The 22464-nt window shown below is 42.9% G+C and overlaps 1 protein-coding gene across 4 annotated transcripts in view; it reads left to right on the top strand.

Moving 5' to 3' along the window:
* The window catches only part of GNPTAB (N-acetylglucosamine-1-phosphate transferase subunits alpha and beta), a 130679-nt gene that overhangs the window by 14630 nt on the left and 93585 nt on the right, over positions 1-22464 (top strand). For 3 of the 4 annotated variants that reach the window (XM_024127300.3, XM_024127299.3, XM_055085262.1), the window contains exon 2: positions 18344-18429. The exons of the other annotated variant lie outside the window; for it this stretch is intronic. In XM_024127300.3, the coding sequence (XP_023983068.2) occupies positions 18344-18429 (86 nt within the window). The remainder of the gene's footprint in view (positions 1-18343; positions 18430-22464) is intronic. 4 annotated transcript variants of the gene reach the window in all.

Here is a 22464-nt window from a genome sequence, read left to right as displayed (position 1 = left end):
GGGCTTAGTTGCTCCGCAGCATGTGGGATCTTCCCGGACCAGGGGTCGAACCCATGTCCCCTGCATTGCCAGGTGGATTCTCAACCACTGCACCACCAGGGAAGCCCCCAAAACTTGTATTCTTGAGTGGGCGTATTAATATGGAGTTTTGTTAAACACAGTGCAAGTGTACCCTCATAAATCTCTCAGTAACGATTCAATATATATCTTTAATGGGTGATTTGATAGTTGCATTTGATTTAACTTACTCTTGAGGTCTAAATAATGTTGATCTTGTTAATGAAATTAAGCAGAAAATTAAGAGAGAAAGCTTAACCTGACCTTTTTGCAGCATCTGTCACCCCGTGTATGTGGGAATGCTCACTCCCTCTTTCTTCAGGAAGACCCCCTCTTTGTTCTCCTTGTCCACTCACCATTCCTCCTCTGTCTTGAACGCTGGGATTCTCCAGGCTTTGCTCCCTGGCTGTCTCCTCTTAGGGGGGATGTCAGGTTTCAGACCCCAGCCAGATGCTTGTGACTCCCCGTTTCCAATGCCTTGCCAACAGGTCCTGGATGCACACCTCCTGCTGGCTGCCTGCAGCACGTCCCTGCCACTCTGCAGCCCTGTGATGCAGGGGCCTCACTCATCATGGTGCTTTCTCCTCGCTACGCCCAGACATGACTGCAGAATAATTCTGTAACAGTTTAGGGTTCTTCCAGCTCCTGAACTCTCCCAGAAGATACAGGAAGAATTTGCCCCAAGACCTCATCAAACCTTTCCTGGAATTGGCCCCAGCTGGATCATAGAGCCACCCCTAATAGACACCTTAAAAGGAGGAAGAGGTTTGCTTTTTGACCACTCTGATCCCCCCGTGAAGTTGGGGCCCGTCTCCTGAACATTTGTGTTATATGGAGGTGGTGTTCCACTAGGAAAGAATAGGTCGGTGTCACTGGTGGCTACTAGCTGTACAGTCGTGTTGGTGAGCACAGCCGGCAGGACAGGTGGCAGGTGTCTTTTTCTCCCACTGGCCCTTGACGTCAGCTTGTAGGGTTAGCTCTGCCTCTGCCCCTGGACGAGACACTCTTGTGGGCCTAACTCAGCCTGCTCTTGTCACTCCTGGGTAAGAAAAAGTCCCGTGGTTGCTTCAGATTACAAAACATAATGTCAGTTCAGCCATGAAAGCCTTCAGTCTCATGTCAAAACGGAACTTTGAGCCTGTTGAAGTTGAAGCTTCTTGCCTCTCCCGCCCAGGACTGCTCCAAGCAGAAAGCCTGCGATTGAGGAAGGGAGCTTGGGTACGGTGGGCTGCTTCTCTCTTTCTGCCACAGAGCCTGTTTCTGACCCCTCCTGGGTTGTAGGACTGGGAAGAAGGAAAGGAAATGAGGGCAGGAAAGTCCTTCCTAAATAGGCGCTGGAGCTCTGGGATTTGCTGGTGTCCAAGCTCGTTCTCTTCTGAGTGCTTTCCAAGGGCATCCTTCAGAGACGCCACCCTGAGCGCTGTCACTTGCTTTTACTCTGCTGAGAGCAAATGCCTCTTCCTCTGGGCTGGTTGCTTGCTCCTTCCTTAGCCCCTCAGAGTCTGCTCTTCTGGGGGACCACGGACCGGGTCTGAGGTGACCCTCTGCAGTGCTCTCTTGTGCATGGCCCACATCTCATCTCTTGCACAGGTGACCTGCATCCTTTGCTCTGTAAGAGAGGAAAGACACCTTTTTCCTCTACTCTCCTTAGTTCTCAGCTAGGGCCCCTGTAACAAAAGACAGATTAGCAAGAGAAAAGCATACATTTATTTAATGTAAGTTTTAGGGGCTTCCCTGGTGGCGCAGTGGTTAAGAATCCACCTGCCAATGCAGGGGACACGGGTTCGATCCCTGGTCCGGGAAGATCCCACATGCCGAGGAGAAGCTAAGCCTGTGCGCCACAACTACTGAGTCTGCATCCTCCAACCACTGAGCCCGCACACCACAACTACTGAAGACCGCGCACCTAGAGCCTGTGCTCCGCATCAAGAGAAGACACCGCGATGAGAAGCCTGCGCGCCACAACGAAGAGCAGCCCCCGCTCGCCGCCCGTAGCGAAAGCTCGTGTGCAGCAACGAAGACCCAGTGCAGCCAAAAAATATAAATAAATAATGTAAGTTTTACATGACCTTGGGGACTTCATAAGGAAATGAAGACCAAAGAAGCAGTTAAACCTGAGTGTTGTAATGCTGGGCTTGGTGGAGCATGGAGAGTAGCGGAAAAAATGTGATAGGACAAAAAAGGGTGTGAGCTCTGGGGAGTAAGCTGGGGGAGACACGAGGCCTGTTCATTCAGATTTCTCGTGGCATTCCTCTGTCTTTAGAGATGAGGATTTCTCCTTTCTTCCGAGCATAGAGGGGGCCCGTCTCACAGAAAGTCTTATGACCTGTTTCAGGGGAAGGTCAGAAAATCCTTTTTATGTGGTGTTTCTCAAATTCATTCATCTTGAAATATTCAGTTTGCCAAGGTGCCGTATTTTGAGGTAGCATGTCCTGAACCCCATCAGCTCAAAGTGGGGGGGTGTGGGCCGACTCCAGCCTGGCAGTAATGTCTCCCTGTCCCCGGAGCCGATAGCCAGCCAGCCCTTTCTGTTTCTCAGGTACGAGGTGGCTGTTGCATCCACCCAACTGCATGAGCCCGAGGTTGGCTCTCTCGGTGATCCTAGTTGAGTCCTTTTCCTAGACTTGAGGTTTCCTGGCGTGGGAAAGAGATTTCTACCCTTCTCCTTTAGATGAGGGGGAGCAGGATTACCAGAATGCCAGCAGCTTGCAAAGCTCTCCTCTGACCCTTTCTACCGTGATTTGGATGAGTTTTCAGCCACCTCCTTAGGAAACGTTGCATCTTGGTCCTGCGTATCCCTTTGGAATGTGGTATCTGGTATATTGGTGCTTTAGAAGAAACACGTCTAGATGTACAGTTTCTCAAAGCAGGTACAAGTTAATTGAGCTTGCCCAGGAGATGAAACTTGTTTGCCATTTCTGTACTCAGCTCTCTGAACGCAAAGATGTTGTCTTTCTTCCCTTGGAATCCCTGTACCCCAGCAGAGCACTTAAATCATTCATTAAACTAGTAAATTTTTTGTTGTAGCACCGCCCCTGGGCTTAGAGCAGTGAACCAAGCCCACTGGTTCCTGCAGACTGAGCGTTTATATCCTGGTTGTGCAGTCAGACATTAAGTGCTACTTAATTACAATTGTGAAAATTGCTAAAAGGGGAGAGTGTTGTGGGAGAGGCCAGCAGTGAGAACCCATCCTGTAGCGGCTGGGTCAGGAGAGGCTTTCTTGATGGCAGTCTGAGCTCAGCTTCGAAGGGTCAGAACTACTGAGGCAGAGGACAGAGGGAGAGCAAGTCTGCTCTAGGCCGTTGGTTCTCAACTGGGAGCGATGTTGCCGCTCCAGCCCTGAGGCATCTGGCAGGGTCTGGAGACATTTTGGATTGGCATGACTGGGCCGTGGGGTTGGTGCCGCTGGCATTAGGGGTTCTGCTAAATATCCTGCAGTGCCCAGAACAGTTCCCACAGCGAAGAGTCGTCAGGCCCTGAGTGCCAGAGGTGCCGAAGATGGGAAACCCTGAATTAGAGGGAACAAGAAGGGCTGCAGGGCACTTCGTCAGGGGCCTGGCACTAGGCTGGTAGAGGGCAGATAAAGAGAAGTGGGCAGATTTGAGAGATTTAGGAGGCAGAATCATCTGGCCTTCATGTTCCGTTATGTGCCAGACACTCCACTGACATCTTGGTATATGAAAGTGAACAAGATAGACAGGTTCATTTGTCCTCCCAGACCCTAACTATAGGTACTCAGTGAATATTTGTTGAGTGAATACTTACAAATATTTATTTTTGCTCACTGATTGTGACTGAGCCTGTGAGGAAAGGTGGTTTAAATAAGATGCCTAAAGTATACAGGGTACCTTGCATAGTGCCTGGTGCAAGGTGCCGAGTAAATGCTAATTAAATGCCAAGTGCCCCATGCCAGCCCTGGTCTTCCCTTGACCACAACACTCACGAAGACAACAGGGCACCTACCTTCTGGCCTGATGTCCGAGGTCACACTGAAGAGTATATTAATCTTTTCTTAGAGACAGAGTAGAAAAGTTCACAATGATTTCTTTATCTGAGTGTGCTTTATTTTGGTTGATACGAAAGCAGAGGCGGCAAGTGCCTTATTAATTTAATACAGCCTGCACTTTACAATAACATGTTATCCTAGTTCCTTCTAAACTGTAACAAACAATTGTAGCTGTGATAGGTTATGTATATTCACAATATATCTTCTTAAGTGCTTACTGTCTTTAGATTGTTTCAATCTTGTGATCCACATGCAGTATCTTTAGCAGGTGATTAGTCAGCCTGTGTGTGATTCATACATACACTAAATTAAGCAGGGAAAAAAGTGATCTTTCAGAAATGTTACAGACTAAGTCACACTTGTGCAGGGAGAGTCAAATGCATTCTATGTATGATCAGACTGTATTGCCCTTTATTTTTTAATTAATTAATTATTTATTTATTTTATTTATTTTTGGCTGTGTTGGGTCTTTGTTGCTGTGCGCAGGCTTTCTCTAGTTGCGGTGAGCGGCGGCTACTCTTCGTTGCGGTGCGCAGGCTTCTCATTGCGGTGGCTTCTCTTGTTGCAGAGCATGGGCTCTAGGCGCGCGGGCTTCAGTAGTTGTGGCGTGCGGGCTCAGTAGTTGTGGCGTGCGGGCTCTAGAGCGCAGGCTCAGTAGTTGTGGCGCACGGGCTTATTTGCTTCGCGGCATGTGGGAACTTCCAGGACCAGGGCTCGAACCCATGTCCGCTGCATTGGCAGGCAGATTCTTAAGCACTGCGCCCCCAGGGAAGCCCTGTATTGCCCTTTAAAATTGCTTCCTAAAATTGTTTCTTCTTTTAGGTTCTAGTTTATCCCTCCTTCATTAACCTCTTTCCATTAACTTCATTTCTGTATCTGACTGATTCTAAATTGGATAAAGTTTCTTTACCAAGTTTTCGTAAGTTGTTCACTCAGCAGAGATCAGTGGAGGTGTTTAGTCTGGGCCAGGTACTCTACTGCTTAGAAACACAAAGATGGTTCTGTATCTTTCTGCTATTGAGGAGCTCACTCTCCAGACAGACCAGCAAATAGGCAAACTTAAGATGCATTGTGATAACTTAAGTTGAAGAGCTAGGCCTGGGTGTCCAGGAAAGTTTCTCAGGGTGACATGTGAGCTTGATCTTGAAGGAGATGGCTGAGGGAAGAAACGGGAGCCCCTCCCCCCTCGTAAGTGAAGGATGCTCTAGGTGTAAAGGTATGGGTATGAGAGGTAACTCTCACCTTCTAGAACAGAAGTGGTTCTGAAGGGCTGCAGCAGCATACGCAGGAGTGAAGCTGGAGAGGCAGGCAGTGGCCAGTTTAGGACTCGCCTATGGAGTGACTCCAAGGAATTTGGATTCCTCCTGAAGAAAATGGGGACCATTCAAATGGTTTTAAGCAAGAGACTGATGAGTCAAATCTGTGTTTAGAGCAATTGCTCTGAGGTGATGTGAACAGTGAATTGCAGACGGGTAACTGGGAGCAGGAGACTGTGGGGCGTAGCAGGGATCCAGGTGAACCTGCCACACTGGGTGCAGTGCTGGAGAATCAGCAGGCTTTGCATGTTGATTTTTATAATTGTACAAAGGCCCGAAAGAACAATGTCTTTGCTTTTGGAAACTGGCATAATCTATATCTAATTAATTGCTTGACTTTGGGCGAGTCTCTTTATTTTAAAATTGTCCGTACTAAATAGTATGTAAAGTAGAATAACCTACATCAAAGTACAGTCAGCCCTCCATATTCGCAGGTTCCATATCTGCAGATTCAACCAACCAGGGATTGAAAACATTTGGGGAGGACTTCCCTGGTGGAGCAGTGGTTAAGAGTCCACCTGCCAATGCAGGGGACACGGGTTCGAGCCCTGGGCTGGGAAGATCCCACATGCCGTGGAGCAGCTAAGCCTGTGCGCCGCAACTACTGAGCCTGCGCTCTAGAGCCCACGAGCTCCAACTACTGAGCCCGCGTGCCACAACTACTGAAGCCCGTGTGCCTAGAGCCCGTGCTCTGCAGCAAGAGAAGCCACCGCAATGAGGAGCCCATGTACCACAACGAAGAGTAGCCCCTGCTCGCCGCAACTAGAGAAAGCCCGTGTGTAGCAACGAAGACCCAATGCAGCCAAAAAAAAAACGGGGGGGAGGGACTCTAAAAAGTTCCAAAAGGCAAAACTTGCAAGTGCGCCAGCAACTATTTACATAGCATTTACATTGTATTAGGTATTATAAATAATCTAGAGATTATTTAAAGTATGTGGGAGGATGTGCTTAGTTTATATGCACATACTATGCCATTTTATATAAGGGACTTGAGCATCTGTGGATTTTGGTATCTGAAGGTTGGGAGGGACATAGGTGTCCCTGAGGATACCGAAGGACAGCTGTACTTCAAAATCACTGAGATTCTAGCATTTAAAAGTAAGCTATTACCCCAAGCCGGCAGTTTTCCACAGGTAGTCTGGGGACCCTGTCCAGCGATCCACAAGTTCAAACTATTTACACAATAATCTAAGACATTATTTACCTTTTTTCGCTCATTCTCTTATTAGAGTACAGTGGAGTTTCCCAGAGGCTTAACAGACATGTGACATTGCGGCAGACTGAATGCAGAACACAAAGATATTCCAGTTGTCTTCTATGAAACCACGCATTAAAGAAATTTGTGAAAATTAAAAACAATGCTACTCTTCTCACTAAACTTTTCTGTTTAGGAAAACAGTTATTTTTCATGAAAATCTTGTATGTTGCCCTGTAATGGGTTTATTTCTTAAATGAACAAATATTTTTAAATTTCCTCAGTTTTAATTTTAATATGGTGAATATCAGTAGACATAACCCACATAAAATTTAAAAATTTAAAAACTATTTGGAATCTTTAATGATTTTTAAGAGTATAAAGGGGTCCTAAGACTGAAAAAGCTGAGAACCTCTGCTCCAAGCATTTAAGAATAAATATGTGGTGGGACTTCCAGTGATTAAGTGGTCCAGTGATTAAGACTCCACACTTCCACTGGAGTGGGTGCGGGTTCAGTCCCTGGTTGGGGAAATAAGATCCCACGTGCCATGCGGCTCCCCCCGCAAAAAAGATGTGGTACCTGTGTTATGGAAATTTAAATATAAACCACCATCCTCTCTCACCACTCTTGCTCCATTACAATCCATTCTCCACATTGCAACCAGGCTACCTTTTAAAAAATGTGAATCAGGTTACATCACGCCCATTGTACACAGTAGAAAATCCAGACTCCTTCTAATGGTCTGTATGTAGGATCCTAAATGCGCCACTTCTTTGAGCAGGTTGTGTCACGTATCCACTGTGTGTCCTGTAACTATTTCTACAGAAATGTTCCCTAACAGACTACCTTCAAGTTTGCTGGCTTCAAACAGGAGCAGCAAATTACGCCTGTTTTTGTATGGCCTGCAATCTAAGAATGGAGTTTACATTTTTAAGTGGCTTTAAAAAACTAAAAGAAGAAGAATAATTCATAACACATGAAAATTATATGAATTGTAAATATCAATGTCCATAAATAAATGTTTTATTTTTTTGCGGTACGCGGGCCTCTCACTGTTGTGGCCTCTCCCGTTGCGGAGCACAGGCTCCGGACGTGCAGGCTCAGCAGCCATGGCCCATGGGCCCAGCCGCTCCGCGGCATGTGGGATCTTCCTGGACCGGGGCACGAACCCGTGTCCCCTGCATCGGCAGGCGGACTCTCAACCACTGCACCGCCAGGGAAGCCCAATAAATGTTTTATTGGAACATAGCCATGTCCATTCATTTACTGTTGTCTATGGCTGTTTTCTCAGTACAACAGCAGCATTGAATAGCTGTGGCCGAAACGATATGGCCTGAAAAGCCTAAGATGTTTACTGTTTGGCCCTTTACAGAAGAGGGTTGTCAGTCCCTGGCTTAAAATGACAATTATTTCTTCTCTGGGATGTGCAGGTCAGGTGGGAGTTGGCTCATCTGGGTTGGACTTGGACCACATGTCTTTCATCTTCCTGGGACTAGCAGACCAGCCTGGACATGTTCTTCTCAAGCAGTGGTAAAGGCACAGAAAGAAAGCGAATACTTGCAAACCTGCCTGAGGTTTAGGCTCAGAATTGGTGCATCCACCTTCTTTTTGTTCCTTGACACATTAGGTTTGTGTCCGCCTTAGGACCTTTGCGCTGTTGTCCCATCAGGCTGGAGAGCACTGCCCACAGACCACCATGTGACATGCTCCTGGTCATACAGGTCTCAGCTCAGTAATGCCTTCTCAGGTGGGCCTTCCCCACCACCCAGCCTAAAGCAGCCTCTTTCACCAGGTTGTTCCTTTTTCTAGTCCCCTTCTTTCTAAAAGTAGTACATAGTTTCAGTCTGAAAATGTGTATGTGTTTATTTAATGTCTCATTTCTCTCTCTCTCAAAATGTAAGCTCCATGGGAGGAGCGTTTCTGTCTTATTCAGCCTTTCTGTCTTATTCACTACTGTATCCTCAGCTCCTAGAATAGAGCCTGGCACCAAGAGGTGGAGTGCAGAGATACTTTTTCCCTAGTATCTAAATATGGAAAGGTCACCTGAGTGATCAGTTTCTAAATTGAACCTTAATAGAAAAGTATACAGGTTTAGTTGATATCAGTTGATATATAATTATATTAGGGTTCTTCAGAGAAACAAAGCCAATAGGATATATGTATTTGTGTGCATACATGCATGTGCACACGTGTGTGTGTGTGTGTGTGTGTATGGAAATAGACTGATTATATGGAATTGACTTACAGGATTGTGGAGGCTTACAAGTCTCCAAGATCTGCATTTAGCAAGGCTGGCGACCCAGGAGAGCCAATGTTGTAGCTCTAGTCCAAGTCCAAAGGCCTGAGAACCAGGAAAGCCGATGCTGTAGTTCCTGTCTGAAGGTTGGCAGCCTAGAGACCCAGGAAGAGCTGATGTTTCAGTTCAAGTTAGAAGGCAGGAAAGACTGATGTTATGGCTCAAGGCAGTCAGATCAGAGGATATTCTCCCTTACTCAGCCTTTTTGTTCTATTTAGGCCATCAACTGATTAGATGAGGCCCACCTACATTAGGGAGGGCAAGCTGCTTTACTAGTCCCAATTCAAATGTTAATTTCACTTGAAAGTCCCCTAGTTGAGGAAGTTCCCTTCTGTTCCTAATTTACTGAGAGGTTTTTATTTTTTATTTTTAAATAAAAAATGAGTGTTAAGGGAATTCCCTGGTGGTCCAGTGGTTAGGACTCCACGCTTCCATTGCCGAGGGCAAGGGTTCTATCCCTGATCGGGGTACTATGATCCCACAAGCCACATGGTGCAGCCAAAAAAAGAAAAAATGGGTGTTGAAGTCTGTCAAATACTTTATCTGTTGATATGATCATATGATTTTTCTTCTTTTGCCTTGAGATATGGTAGATTACATTAAGTAATTTTTGAATGTTGAACCAGTTTTCAAAAATACATACCTAGAATAAATCCCACTTGGTTATGTTATATAATTCCTTTTATACATTGTTAGATTTTATTTGATAACACTTTATTGAGGATTTTCACATCCATGTTTATGAGAGTTACTGGTTTGTAATTTTCCTCATAAAATGGTTTAGAAAGTGTTCCCTTTGCTTCCATTTTCTGGAAGAAATTGTAGAGAATTGGTATCATTTCTTCCTTAAATATTTGGTAGAATTCACCAGTGAACCCATCTGGGCCAGTTGCTTTCTGTTTTGGAAGGTTATTACTTATTGATCCAAATTATTTAATAGGTATAGGCTATTCAGATTATGTATTTCTCCTTGTTTGAGCTTTGGTAGTTTGTATCTTTCAAGGATTTGGTGCATTTCATCTAAGTTATCCAATCTGTGATCAGAATTGTTGATAATATTCCTTTATTACTCTTGGGAGCAGTATTATAGTGATTTACTTCTCTTCCAAAATCTTATGGCAAAACACAAATAACAAAATTTGCCATTTTAATAATTTTTAAGTGTTTAACTCAGTGGCATTAATTACATTTACGTTGTTGTGCAACCATTACCACTGTTTCCAAAATTTTTTCATCATCCCAAACAGAAACTTGATATTAAGCAGTAACTCTCCATTCTCCCCTTGGGCCCTGGTAACCTCTAATAACTTCCTGTCTTTATGGATTTGCTGATTCTGGACATTTCATATAATGTATATTTCATACAATATTTGTCTTTTATTGTTCTGGCAGTTTCTACTTGTTTTTCAATGTTTCTGAGGAAATGAGAGATTGGAGTTGCTTACTCTGCCATTTTGCTGAGGTTATGTTCCAGACTGATAGTTTTGATTGTTACTTTTTTCACGTAATATCTTACCAAACACTTTACCCTTTGACTAGTCTGTATGCTCCAGAAGGAAGACGTTTTGTTTTGTCCATTACTATGTCCTCAGAGTCTAGAATGGTGCCACGTATTTGTTGACTAACTGAAGTTACTAATTTTTAATAGTTGATTAAAAACTGCATAATTTTTAATAGCTTCATAATATTTGTGTGACTGTACCTTAATTTATTTACCCGATTACCTATTGTTTAATTTTTAAACTATCTTCAGGTTTTATTTGGATAAGTAATAATGGTTATTATCATATTTATACAGAAGTGTTTGGGTGCCCCTATGATGATTTTCTTGGCATGTATTTCTAGAGGTGGAATTAGAACAAAGACATGACCATTCTTTGGTCCTTTGATACATATTGCTAATTGCCCCTCAGGAAAGGGGTTTTTTAATGGCTTTACAGCTATTTAAAAATATATAGTGTTCTTTTTGCCTAATTTATGACTTCTCTGCATTTGACACTCATAAAAAGAGAACTCTCCTTTGTGAATTTTAAAAAATGTTTTTATCTAAGTAACAGTGTGAGATAAAATTCATTTGTTGATGGAGGTAAGTATAGTAAGCACCACAAGCAGATGTTTTGTAAAATTTTATCTCATTTCACTAAATATTTTTATGGCAATTAAATTTTACCAAAATAAAGAGAAAAAACAAAAAAAACTTAGTTTGATTAGTTTTGGCTTCTGGTTTAAAAGTTATAACAAATGTTTACCAACTACACTTTTATTTATACTTTGGGTATATTTTTCACATGTTATAATTGTTTGTTTCATATTTATCTCCCTAGTAGGCTGTGAGCCCCTTGAAGGACTAAATAAGTTCAATGTTCTTTCATAGTCTTAATACCTTATATTTCCTGTAGTACTTTGTAGTTATTAGAATAGATGGATATATATCAGCTCACTTGATTTCTTTTATAACAACCCCTTATGGGATAAGGAATTATTTTGGAACTTAGCTTTAAGTGACTTGTCTAAAATCACAAAACTATTACATTTGTTCATCCTCATCCTGCCTATGCTTTCTACCTAGGGTTAGCTCACTATAGCATTTGGCCAAGAGAACCAGGTTCCCCTAAATGAATCTCAAAGATAAATATCCTCACTGCAGTACTTTGGCTTCTTCCATTAAAAACATAACAAAAACAAAAAAACAAAACTGTAGAGCCCTTATCCAGGGGAAATAGGAAGAAAAGCCAGGGAATCAGAGCTACTCTCTTGCCAGAAATGCATGTTCTGGTGGGAGAAGATGGTGAAAGATATCTGTGCCAGATCCCACGTGGGAAAGAGGCTGTCTGAGATCCGAGGAAACATCGGTCTGCTAAGAGGAGCCAGCAGCCTGTTAACAAAAATTTGGGAGGGGAGGGGGAGTCAGAACTCTTCTCCTTTTTAAATAAATTTATTTATTTTATTTTTATTTATTTTTGGCTGCGTTGGGTCTTCGTTGCTGCAGACAGGCTTTCTCTAGTTGCGGCGAGCGGGGGCTACTCTTTGTTGCGGTGCTCGGGCTTCTCATTGCGGTGGCTTCTCTTTTTGTGGAGCACGGGCTCTAGGCGCGTGGGCTTCAGTAGTTGTGGCACATGGGCTCAGTAATTGTGGCTTGTGGGCTCTAGAGTGCAGGTTCAGGAGTTGTGGCACACGGGCTTAGTTGCTCCACGGCATGTGGGATCTTCCTGGACCAGGGATTGAACCCATGTAGGAGACATGGTAGGCGGATTCTGAACCAGTGCGCCACTAGGGAGGCCCAGAACTCTTCTTTTTGTGTGACTTTAGATAAGTCACTTAAACTCTTTGAGTCTCAGATTCTCATCTGTACAATAAAGAGTTTATATTAAATAAATGAAAAAATAAAATCACAAAACTGGGGCTGAGGTCAGGGCCTGCTTTTGTGACACGTACTTAATCTTTAGGGATTGAATAGCTGCAACACTGTCCAGGAGAACTTTGTGCAGTGTTGGAAATGGCCTGTAATTATGAGCTGTCCAGTACAGTAGCCACTAGCTACATGTGGCTGTTGGGTACTTGACATGTGGCTAGTGTGACTAAGGTACTAAGTTTTAAATTTAACTTTAGTCTTAATTTAAATAACCACACGTGCCTAGTGGGGAATGCCATGTTTTTGGACAGTGCAGATCTAAATTCATAGGTAGAGTAACTGTTTGCAAGGACGTTCTAGCAGGGCTCACACATTGGCACTGGATTTAAAGTACTCCCTGTGTAATTCTGTGATTCTGTTAACTCTGAACTGTAAAACAAGTAAACCTACATATATGTACCCAGAAAGTCAGTTTGAATACATTTGGAAACCATCTTTGGTAGTTTTTGTTCCCCCCGCTTTTCCTTTTATTCAAGTGTGGTTGAGGAGACTTTTTTGTTTTGTTTTGTTTTTGGCTGCATTGTGCGGCATGCGGGATCTTAGTTCCCCAACTGGGGATCGAACCCGGGCCCTCAGCAGTAAAAGAGTGGAGTTCTAACCACTGGACTGCCAGGGAATTCCCTCTCTTTGCTCCTCTACTTCTTTAAAAATCTCAGCTTTCTCTCCTAGGAAAAGGAGAGAGATTTATTTAAGCTATTATGATTAACCCTATCCTGGATTATTCCTTTTCTCCAACAGTAATCTATTTTAATCTGTACTCATGTAAGAGCTGAATAGTAAGTATTCCTAAATCATTTCATGCAAGTACATGATTAGTCCTTAACAGGATGTCAGCTCCCTGAGGACAAAGCCCTGGTTCCCATTTTGTGCCCTTTAAAATGGTCAACAAATGTATGTTGTGTATCTAATTCTGTGAAGAATTCAAAGAAGGTAGAAGTGGTCTAGAAAAGTATCTTTGAGTTTAATTAACGTTCAGGTAGATAGTGGTCATGCATCTTGGGTTTGGGTCATTTTCTGTATGAAAAGGAGAGATCAGCCCACTTTTGGTAACCATTCAATGCCTAATAAGAAATGGGTTAATCTTTTATTTTAGCCACTTCGTGTTGGGAAATGCTGTGAGCTGTTTGTGTCCTCCCAAAATTTATATGCTGAAACAATTCCAGTATGATGGTATTAGGAGGTAAGCTCTTTAATAGATGATTAGGTCATGAGGGTGGAACCCCCATGAGTGGGATTAGTGCCTTTATAAAACAGACCCCAGAGAGCTCCCTTGCCCCTTCCACCATGTGAGGTGACACAGCGTGAACACAGCCATCTATGGACCAGGAGGCAGGCTCTCACCAAACAGCAAATCTGTCAGCACCTTGATCTTAGTCCTCCCAGTCTCCAGAACTGTGAGAAATAAATTTCTGTTGTTTATGAGCCACCCAGTCTGTGGTATTCTGTCAGAGCAACCCTAATGGACTAAGGCAGGAAAACAAACATGTTTAATCAAATGTGATTAGAAAATGCTGCTGGTCATGAGCAGATTTGACTTCCTGACTGGTATCAGAGGAGGAGGAGGATTAGCAGAAAAAGATAAAGCTTAAATTATCTTTGTCTGCCATTTAGTGGCTCTTAATGCAAAATATATTTTGTTTTCAGAAACTATGGAGAACCTGTTGTAATTTGGGAATATTATAAACTTCTGATGTGATTATCAATGTATGAAAAGCTCTGTCAGAGTTACTTAGAGTTCTTGCTGCTTGAGTTTGGAGAGCCCTGGCATCTTAAGTTTTACAAGGTAGCACATTACATTTATACACTTGAAACTTTGAGAAAGGGACATGTGTTTTTACAGAGAGAGTTTTGCATCCTTGTGTGCTGAGGCCTGCTGTCGTCTCTCTATACTTGTAGCCTTTAGCCTTTACATTGACTATCTGGGAGTGGATCTGAAAGCAGGAAGCTCTGGAGGGAAACCGCAGAGCAGCAAGCTGTTCCAAGGTGTTTGTCTTGTAAAACTAGTAGCCGTATTCACTCATTCTAGAAAGTTTATTGATTTTGTGCCAGGCAGTGTGCAAGGTTCTAGGACTGAAAATGAGAGAGATTAAGTTCCTAGCTTGAGTTGCTCGCAGAGGTGTAGGTGATATTTAAACAGGTGAATTAATTATATTGTAGCATGTAAATGCTGTCTTTAAGAGACCTGTGAGCAGTTTGCAGTGAGTATTGTACAGCCCTATAGGATTTGCATATCTTATCAAAACAATCTTGTGAAATAGGTGGTATTAATATCTTCATTCTACAGAAGAAGAAATTGAAAATGGAGAAGTACCCTAGATTTTATTATTGATAAGTGCCAGACTTAAACTTCTGATTGTAATCTTATGATCCTTGTACTGTTCACCAGTTCGCTTCTTAATAATTACCTTCCTCCTTTCCTTAGCTGGGGAATCCCCAAAGGATTATGGGGCTTGCACCTCATTCACTGTTACTCTACCACAGGCATGCATTTGGTCCTGTTTCGGGACCATCAAGATCATCAACAAGAGTGTGTGCCAGTTTCCTAATTGAAAAAGTTTATCAACTGAACATTTTAGCATTTGTGTGCACAAACCAGCTGAAGGACCATCAGACATTCTAAAAATGCTGGACCATTGAATTAAGGGTGATAAACATACCAGTTTCAACTGGTTGAATGACCACATTCATGAATGTGTATTTGACAAAGCTGGCCCTGTGTAAATAAGCATCAGAGGAGCAGGCCAGGTGAAGCTGAGAGAGCCCGGGCCAAGCTAAACAGGAACATGGGCTACGGAGTTTGGTTGATTCAAACCTCAGCCCCATAACACACACTGCAACTTGGCCTGGAGCTTCTTTTTGTGCCATCGTCGTATGTGCCTCAAAGTGGTGCCTTATTGTGGGGATTCAATGGGGGTGTGTGTGCCTGGCACGATGGTGCTTGGTGAGTGTGTGTTTGAACCCCTTCTCCTGTGATCAGCACATTAAGACTGACTTTGGCTGCAATTTTGTAAAACTAACCAACAATTGATCTTGAGTACCTTGGACACCATGATTACTAAGATGGAGTCTTAAAAGTGATACACATTTAAAAAAAATTTTTTTTTAATTTTATTTATTTATTTTTGGTTGCACTGGGTCTTCGTCGCCGCGTGTGGGCTTTCTCTAGTTGCGGCGAGCAGGGGCTACTCTTTGTTGCGGTGTGCGGGCTTCTCCTTGCGGTGGCTTCTCTTGTTGTGGAGCACGGGCTCTAGGTGCGTGGGCTTCAGTAGTTGCAGCATGTGGGCTCAGTAGTTGTGGCACGCAGGCTCAGTAATTGTGGCTTGCGGGCTCTAGAGCGCGGGCTCAGTAGTTGTGGCGCACGGGCTTAGTTGCTCCGCAGGATGTGGGATCTTCTCGGATCAGGGCTCGAACCCGTGTCCCCTGCATTGGCAGGCAGATTCTCAACCACCGCGCTACCAGGGAAGTCCAAAAGTGATAAACATCTTTAACTAGTAGAATAAACTACCTTTAGATGATTTTTATAATTCTTTATTAATAATACATTGTTTATGTGGTATTTGAGGGCTCATGTAGCATTTTAGTAAATAGTATTTTAGTTCATTGTGTCTTAAATTTTTACCAACAAACTACCCTTAGTAACAGAGAAAAGTAAGTCCTCTGAGGAGAATAATGTAGAGAGGAGGTGTGTGTGTGGCGGGGGGGAGAATAGCTCAAAATGGCAAATAGGACATTTTTTGAAGGTCAACATTATATCTTGTATTTTTATCACATCAGTGTTCCATTTTTCTCCATAAAAAATTTGCATTACTACCAATAGAATGTTTTAAATGTCTTGCCATTATAAAAATGATGGCATTTCAGGAAGTTAAGCTTGTTTTCCCTCGGCTTCCAGTATGCCTGGCACACTCCCCATACCCTTTGCTCGCCCACATCATGGGAGAATCACCATCCTACTACAGCAGCACAGCAGACCGATGAAACAGATTTAGTACTTAGTTCATAGTTGAGGAAATTGAGGCCCACACATTGTAGTTTACCCAGGGTTGCACAGCTACGAAGCAGGAGAACTGGGAGGTTCTCTTAGAAGGCATCCCAAGTTCCCAAATCCAGCCTTCCCTTACGTCACTCCTACAGTAGTTAGGTAATATTTATTAAGAAGAAGATGGTATGTAATGTGCTGAGTATGAGTTGATAATAAACAGAATTGTAAGTAGTTCTCTACCCTTTGAGCAGTTTGATTGGTCTGTCAAGATGCTAACATGGGGTAAAAGGTAAATAACAATAAAACTAAGTGATGCAAGGCATCAAATAAGTGATAGAGATAGAAGTTATCCAGAGTTCTGAGAAGAAAGCATTCAGACTGGGCTGAAGAATATGGAAGGGCTTTGTGCAAGAACAGAGACTCGATTTTACAGTAGTCACTGTTTCTCTCACCTGTTCCTCTGGTCTTTTGTTTACTGCTGATAATGGCTGAAAACTATCTAATTGCAAGTTTAAGTCTTTTTTGGCGTCTTTGTTGTTTGGAAGGTGTTCATATTTTTACGGTTTACCCTAGAATAAACAATTTTTTAATTGTACAGGTTTTTTCTACTCTTTTCCGTCCTTGATAGTATTAAGGAAATGATCTGACACTAACCCTTAGATGAATTTTATTTGATTTACAAGTTTCCTTTTTCATTCCTCATAGAGCATATTACTCATTCATCTAGAAAAGTTTGGAAAGATTTTCATAATAGGGTTTAGTTGACAGGAATAGCAGAAAAGGGAAATGGTTCTGTTGGAAGAGAATCAAGTTCAAATGTTGATGGGCTTAGGAGCAGGGACAAAAGACTCAGAGGAGGTGAAGACAGGAAGAGACACGGTGTCCTTATGGAGTTGACCTGGGGACATGGAGGATACAGGTGAGAAACACGGTGTCAGACCTGCAGCTGGGAGCCCCCCTTAAGTCATAGACTTTTAGGACTGGCGGGGATTACAAAGACCCCCTTCATTTTACAGATGAAGAAATAGCCTGAAGAGGCTAAGTAACTTGCTCAAGGTCACTCATAAAAGTGACAGAGCTAGGATGAAAACCCACATCCCGAGTAATAAGCCAGCATTCCTACCACTTCCCCCAAGATCTAAGAGTACAGAACTCTTAACTAGAGGAATGTTCCTAAATGTGGTATTTAAGGACCCTTTGCTATTGTCGTTGTTTCTAATACCCCGGAGCCGTTTGGAGATGCCAAGATTAATTTATCTGATGAAGGAAGGCATGTTGTATTAACATACAGCACGTCAGCATTTCTCAGCCTTTTGTGAAGTGCACTGTCTCTGATGTTTTCTCCCCACCTTCCAGGTAGCCCTACTAGCTAAGGACAGTTATATTGAGCTTTATTTTATTTATTTTTTTATTTTTAAATAATTTTATTTATTTTTGGCTGTGTTGGGTCTCTGTTGCTGTGCAGGGGCTTTCTCTAGTTGCAGCCAGCGAGGTCTACTCTTCGTTGTGGTGCACGGGCTTCTCATTGCGGTGGCTTCTCCTGTTGTGGAGCACGGGCTCTAGGTGCATGGGCTTCAGTAGTTGTGGCGCACAGGCTCAGTAGTTGTGGCTCGCGGGCTCTAGAGCGCAGGCTCAGTGGTCGTGGCACATGGGCTTAGTTGCTCCGCGGCATGTGGGATCTTCCTGGACCAGGGCTCGAACCCGTGTCCCCTGCATTGGCAGGCGGACTCTTAACCACTGTGCCACCAGGGAAGTCCTTGATTGGGTTTGTTGTTGTTGTTGTTGAGTTGCATGAGCTGTTTATATATTTTGAAAATTAAGGCCTTGTGGGTTGCATCATTTGCAAGTATTGTCCCCTAGTCCGTAGGTTGTCTTTTCGTTTTGTTTTTGGTTTCCTTTGCTGTGCAAAAGCTTGTAATAAGTTTGATTAGGTCCCATTTGTTTATTTTTGCTTTTATTTCTATTGCCTTGGGAGTCCTTCAGCAATTCTTAATAAAATTAAAATGAAATGAAAGTTACATACTCTCAGTATTTGATGCAAAGAAAACATTTGTTTTTCTTTTCTTTTTTTTCCCTAGGTGGTTCTGGAATGGAGCCGGGATCAATACCATGTTTTGTTTGATTCCTACAGAGACAATATTGCTGGGAAGTCCTTTCAGAATCGGTGAGAAGAGATCAGTTTTGGAGAGTAGCTTGTTTGGGCTTAAATAAGCCATGAAATCACCCATGCTTTAAATAGAACAGTTGAAGGGGTCTTTGCAAGTTGTAGGTATGGTTTAGCTTGTTCAAGACTACTCCCGTGTGAAGGAACCTTGTAATCCATCCTCCCGTTTTATGGATGAAAAAAAAATTTTTTTTTTTTTTGGATGAAAAATTTGATTGCCAAAGAGCAATCCTGCTTTGCAGTATATTGAGTACTTTAAGTTACACAATCTCGCTTTGTCCTTGCCCCAGTTCTGTGAGGTCAAGGTAATTCCATCCCCCTGTAGGATGAGGAAGCCAGGAGGCTACTCTGCAGCCAGTTCCAAGCCCCGGCCGGTGTTCTTCTGTTGACATCACTGTGTTAACCAGGGCATCTGCTGTGGTATCCACCAGGACTGGACGCCCACATGCCCCTGTGGTCACCACATCTGGCTGCCTCGCTGTGGGGAGGAGCAAACAACCTCACAGGTTGGGTCTTTTTCTCCTTAAAGCCAAGCTTCTTGGTGCAGCCACTCCTGAATGCTGCCTTCACCCTTTTCCTTGGAGATTTTTTCCTCCCTCACAAGACAGACCTCAGAGTGAAAGCAATCTTTTCCAACCTCCCCCTTCCCTTCTCACAGCTAAAATAAGTCACACACGGTCTTTTCATTTTTTTGTCTGTAAAACTGTTACTTGTATGGTTTTATATCATAAAAGCAATATATGTCTATAGTCAAAAACAGTTCAAACATTATAGAAAAAGAAAAAGTAAAGCCTCTCTCTGTTCCATTCTGAATTTCCCCTGACCCAGAGGAACCATGGTTAATGAATTTTTGTTTTGGATTCTTCTGGTGGCCGTCCTTTTAACTTAAAAAAAAAAAAAAAGCAAAAACAAAAAACAGAGTTCTCTCCTTTTTGATTTACTCACTTTAGGCAGGATCTGTTAACTGCTTTCCATTGTAACGGCGCACAGCTAATCACTATAGGGCAAGGAACACGGGGTGACCAAAAACAAATGTGAGGTAGCTAACAAAGGTAGTTAACCTCACAGACAGACCTTGGTCTAACTGTCAGAGGCCATAATCAGAAACTTCCCTAGATCCTGACTGTCCATTTTCCCTTGAGGATAGACACCGTAAGTCCTCCTCTCTACCTTCACTGAACCAGAAAACCTCGTGAAAGTATAACTAGTAATTGGTGTCAATTGATGCACCTGGACCATTTTCTGGGAGCCTCTAGACTGCTCGGCAATTCTGCTGGAGCTCTTGTCCCCGCTTAGAAGCACTTCGCTGCGCCTCCATCCACTTGTTATGAGTGCCTGTATGGTCCCTATCAAATAGTAGTTTTTTAAAAAAGCTGTGCTAATTAGACCTAGATGTATGCACTGTTATAGTCCTGAACCTCTCAGCGAAGAAGGGCTGTGCGAGTCCTTGAGTTAGCCTAAGCTTTACTTTAAGCAAGTGAATGGTGAAGTAGGGAAACTCGAGATCTTTCTCTTAGGATCTCTTAAAACAGCAGTTTCCAAAGAACCTGGGGGATCTGCGAAATCAGAGCTATTTTTATAACAACGCTGAGGTGTTATTTGCCTTTTTTACTGCGTTGACATTTGCACGAATTGTGTAAAAGCCATGGTGGGTAAAATTGCCACACCTTAGCACAAGCCACTGTATTCACCACCACCACATATCTGCACGGGGCAGAGAAAAGCCGGTTCGCTTAAGAATGTTCCTGAGGAAGCAGTAAAAATTGTTGATTTGATTCTATCCTGACCCCGTGAGTACACATTTTCTTAATGTTCTGTGTGATGCAACGGGAAGCACACCTCAGGCACCTGACTGCATGGTGATTGTCTTGAGGAAAAGCCCTCTCGTGGTTGTTTGAGTTGAAACCTGAGCTCACTGTTCTGTTTCATGGATCACCATTGTTATAACTTGAAAGATGACAGTGTCATTACTCAGACTTGGTTATATTTGGCAGGTATTTTCTTGACAGTGAACAAAGCGATCTTGTGTTTGAAAGGAAATAAATGATAGTATTTGCTGCCAAAGATAAAATTTGACCTTTGAAGTGAAAATTAGAATTTTGGAAAACTTATTTCCACCACTGTAAGCCTAACAGCTTCACAATACTGTAAAGACTTCTCTGATTAGATTTGCAGCATTATCCAAGAAAATTGCATTTGTTAATATTATGCAAGAAAATTAAGGAAATATGTCACCATTTGGCAGAGCTGCATAACTCAGTAAGCTGTTGTTTTCCAGATAACCAATGCATTGATGTTACAGAATTTCACATGGGTGAAAGCCATTCAAAGTGCAAGAAAGACCAATGGATTTTAATGTAAAAGCACAAAAAGTTCATTAATGTAGTTTCAGATTACACATTGCAACTAATTTTTAAGAAACTTCCACTTATTTTGGTGTAGTGTCAAAGAAGAATATCCACTGTTATTTGAAAAGGCTATTAAAATATGCCTCCCCTTTCCAAGTACGTATCTGTGGGCCTGGGTTTTCTTCAACCAAAAGAGCATATGGGAACAGATTGAATTCAGATGATTTGAGATGCTTGCTTGCTTGCTTGCTTGCTTGCTTGCTTGCTTCTACTAAGTCGTTAAAGAGATTTGGAGAAATGTAAAGCAATGCCTCTCTTCTCACTAAATTTTTTTGTTATTTTGGAAAATACTATTTTCATTTAGTTTTTATTTTATTTTATTTTATTTCTTTTTAATTTACTTATTTTTGCTGCGTTGTGTCTTTGTTGCTGCGCGCGGGCTTTCTCTAGTTACGGTGAGCAGGGGCTGCTCATTACGGTGTGTGGGCTTCTCATTACGGTGGCTTCTCTTGTTGTGGCACGCAGGCTCAGTAGTTGTGGCTCTTGGGCTCTAGAGCGCAGGGTCAGTAGTTGTGGCGCATGGGCTTAGTTGCTCCGCAGCATGTGGGATCTTCCCTGACCAGGGCTTGAACCGTGTCCCCAGCGTTGGCAGGCAGATTCTTAACCACTGCGTCACCAGGGAAGTCCTATTTTATTTTTAAAAAATATTTATTTGGTTGCACCGGGTCTTAGTTGTGGCTGGCTGGCTCCTTAGTTGCGGCAGGCAGGCTCCTTAGTTGTGGCATGTGAATTCTTAGTTATGGCATGCATGTGGGATCTAGCTCCCTGACCAGGGATCGAACCCGGGCCCCCTGTATTGGGAGCGCAGAGTCTTAACCACTGTGCCACCAGGGAAGTCCCTGCTATTTTCATTTAAAAAGTTATTTATGTTGGGCTTCCCTGGTGGTGCAGTGGTTGAGAGTCTGCCTGCCGATGCAGGGGACATGGGTTCGTGCCCCGGTCCAGGAAGATCCCACATGCCGCAGAGCGGCTGGGCCTGCGCGTCCAGAGCCTGTGTTCCGCAACGGGAGAGGCCACAGCAGTGAGAGGCCCGCGTACCACAAAAAAAAAAAAAAAGTTATTTATGTTAACCCATGAAGGGGTTTATTATTGTTTTAAAATGAATTTTTGAATGTCTGATTTATTTTCGAAAATGGCAAGTGTGAATCATTAGAGGAATGCAGATCAAAACTACAATGAGGTATCATCTCACACCAGTCAGAATGGCCATCATCAAAAAATCTACAAACAATAAATATTAGAGAGGGTGTGGAGAAAGGGGAACCCTCTTGCCCTGTTGGTGGGAATGTAAATTGATACAGCCATTATGGAGAACAGTATGGAGGTTCCTTAAAAAACTAAAACTAGAACTACCATATGACCCAGCAATCCTACTACTGGGCGTTTACCCTGAGAAAACCATAATTCATAAAGAGTCATGTATCACAATGTTCATTGCAGCACTATTTACAATAGCCAGGACATGGAAGCAACCTAAGTGTCCATTGACAGATGAATGGATAAAGAAGATGTCGCACATATATACAATGGAATATTTCTCAGCCATAAAAAGAAACAAAATTGAATTATTTGTAGTGAGGTGGATGGACCTAGAATCTGTCATACAGAGTGAAGTAAGTCAGAAATA

The sequence above is a fragment of the Physeter macrocephalus genome, chromosome 6 (assembly GCF_002837175.3).
Source record: "Physeter macrocephalus isolate SW-GA chromosome 6, ASM283717v5, whole genome shotgun sequence".
Taxonomy (NCBI): Eukaryota; Metazoa; Chordata; class Mammalia; order Artiodactyla; family Physeteridae; genus Physeter; species Physeter macrocephalus.
Note: the sequence above shows the minus strand (reverse complement) of the source record. Positions and strands in the feature narration are given on the sequence as shown.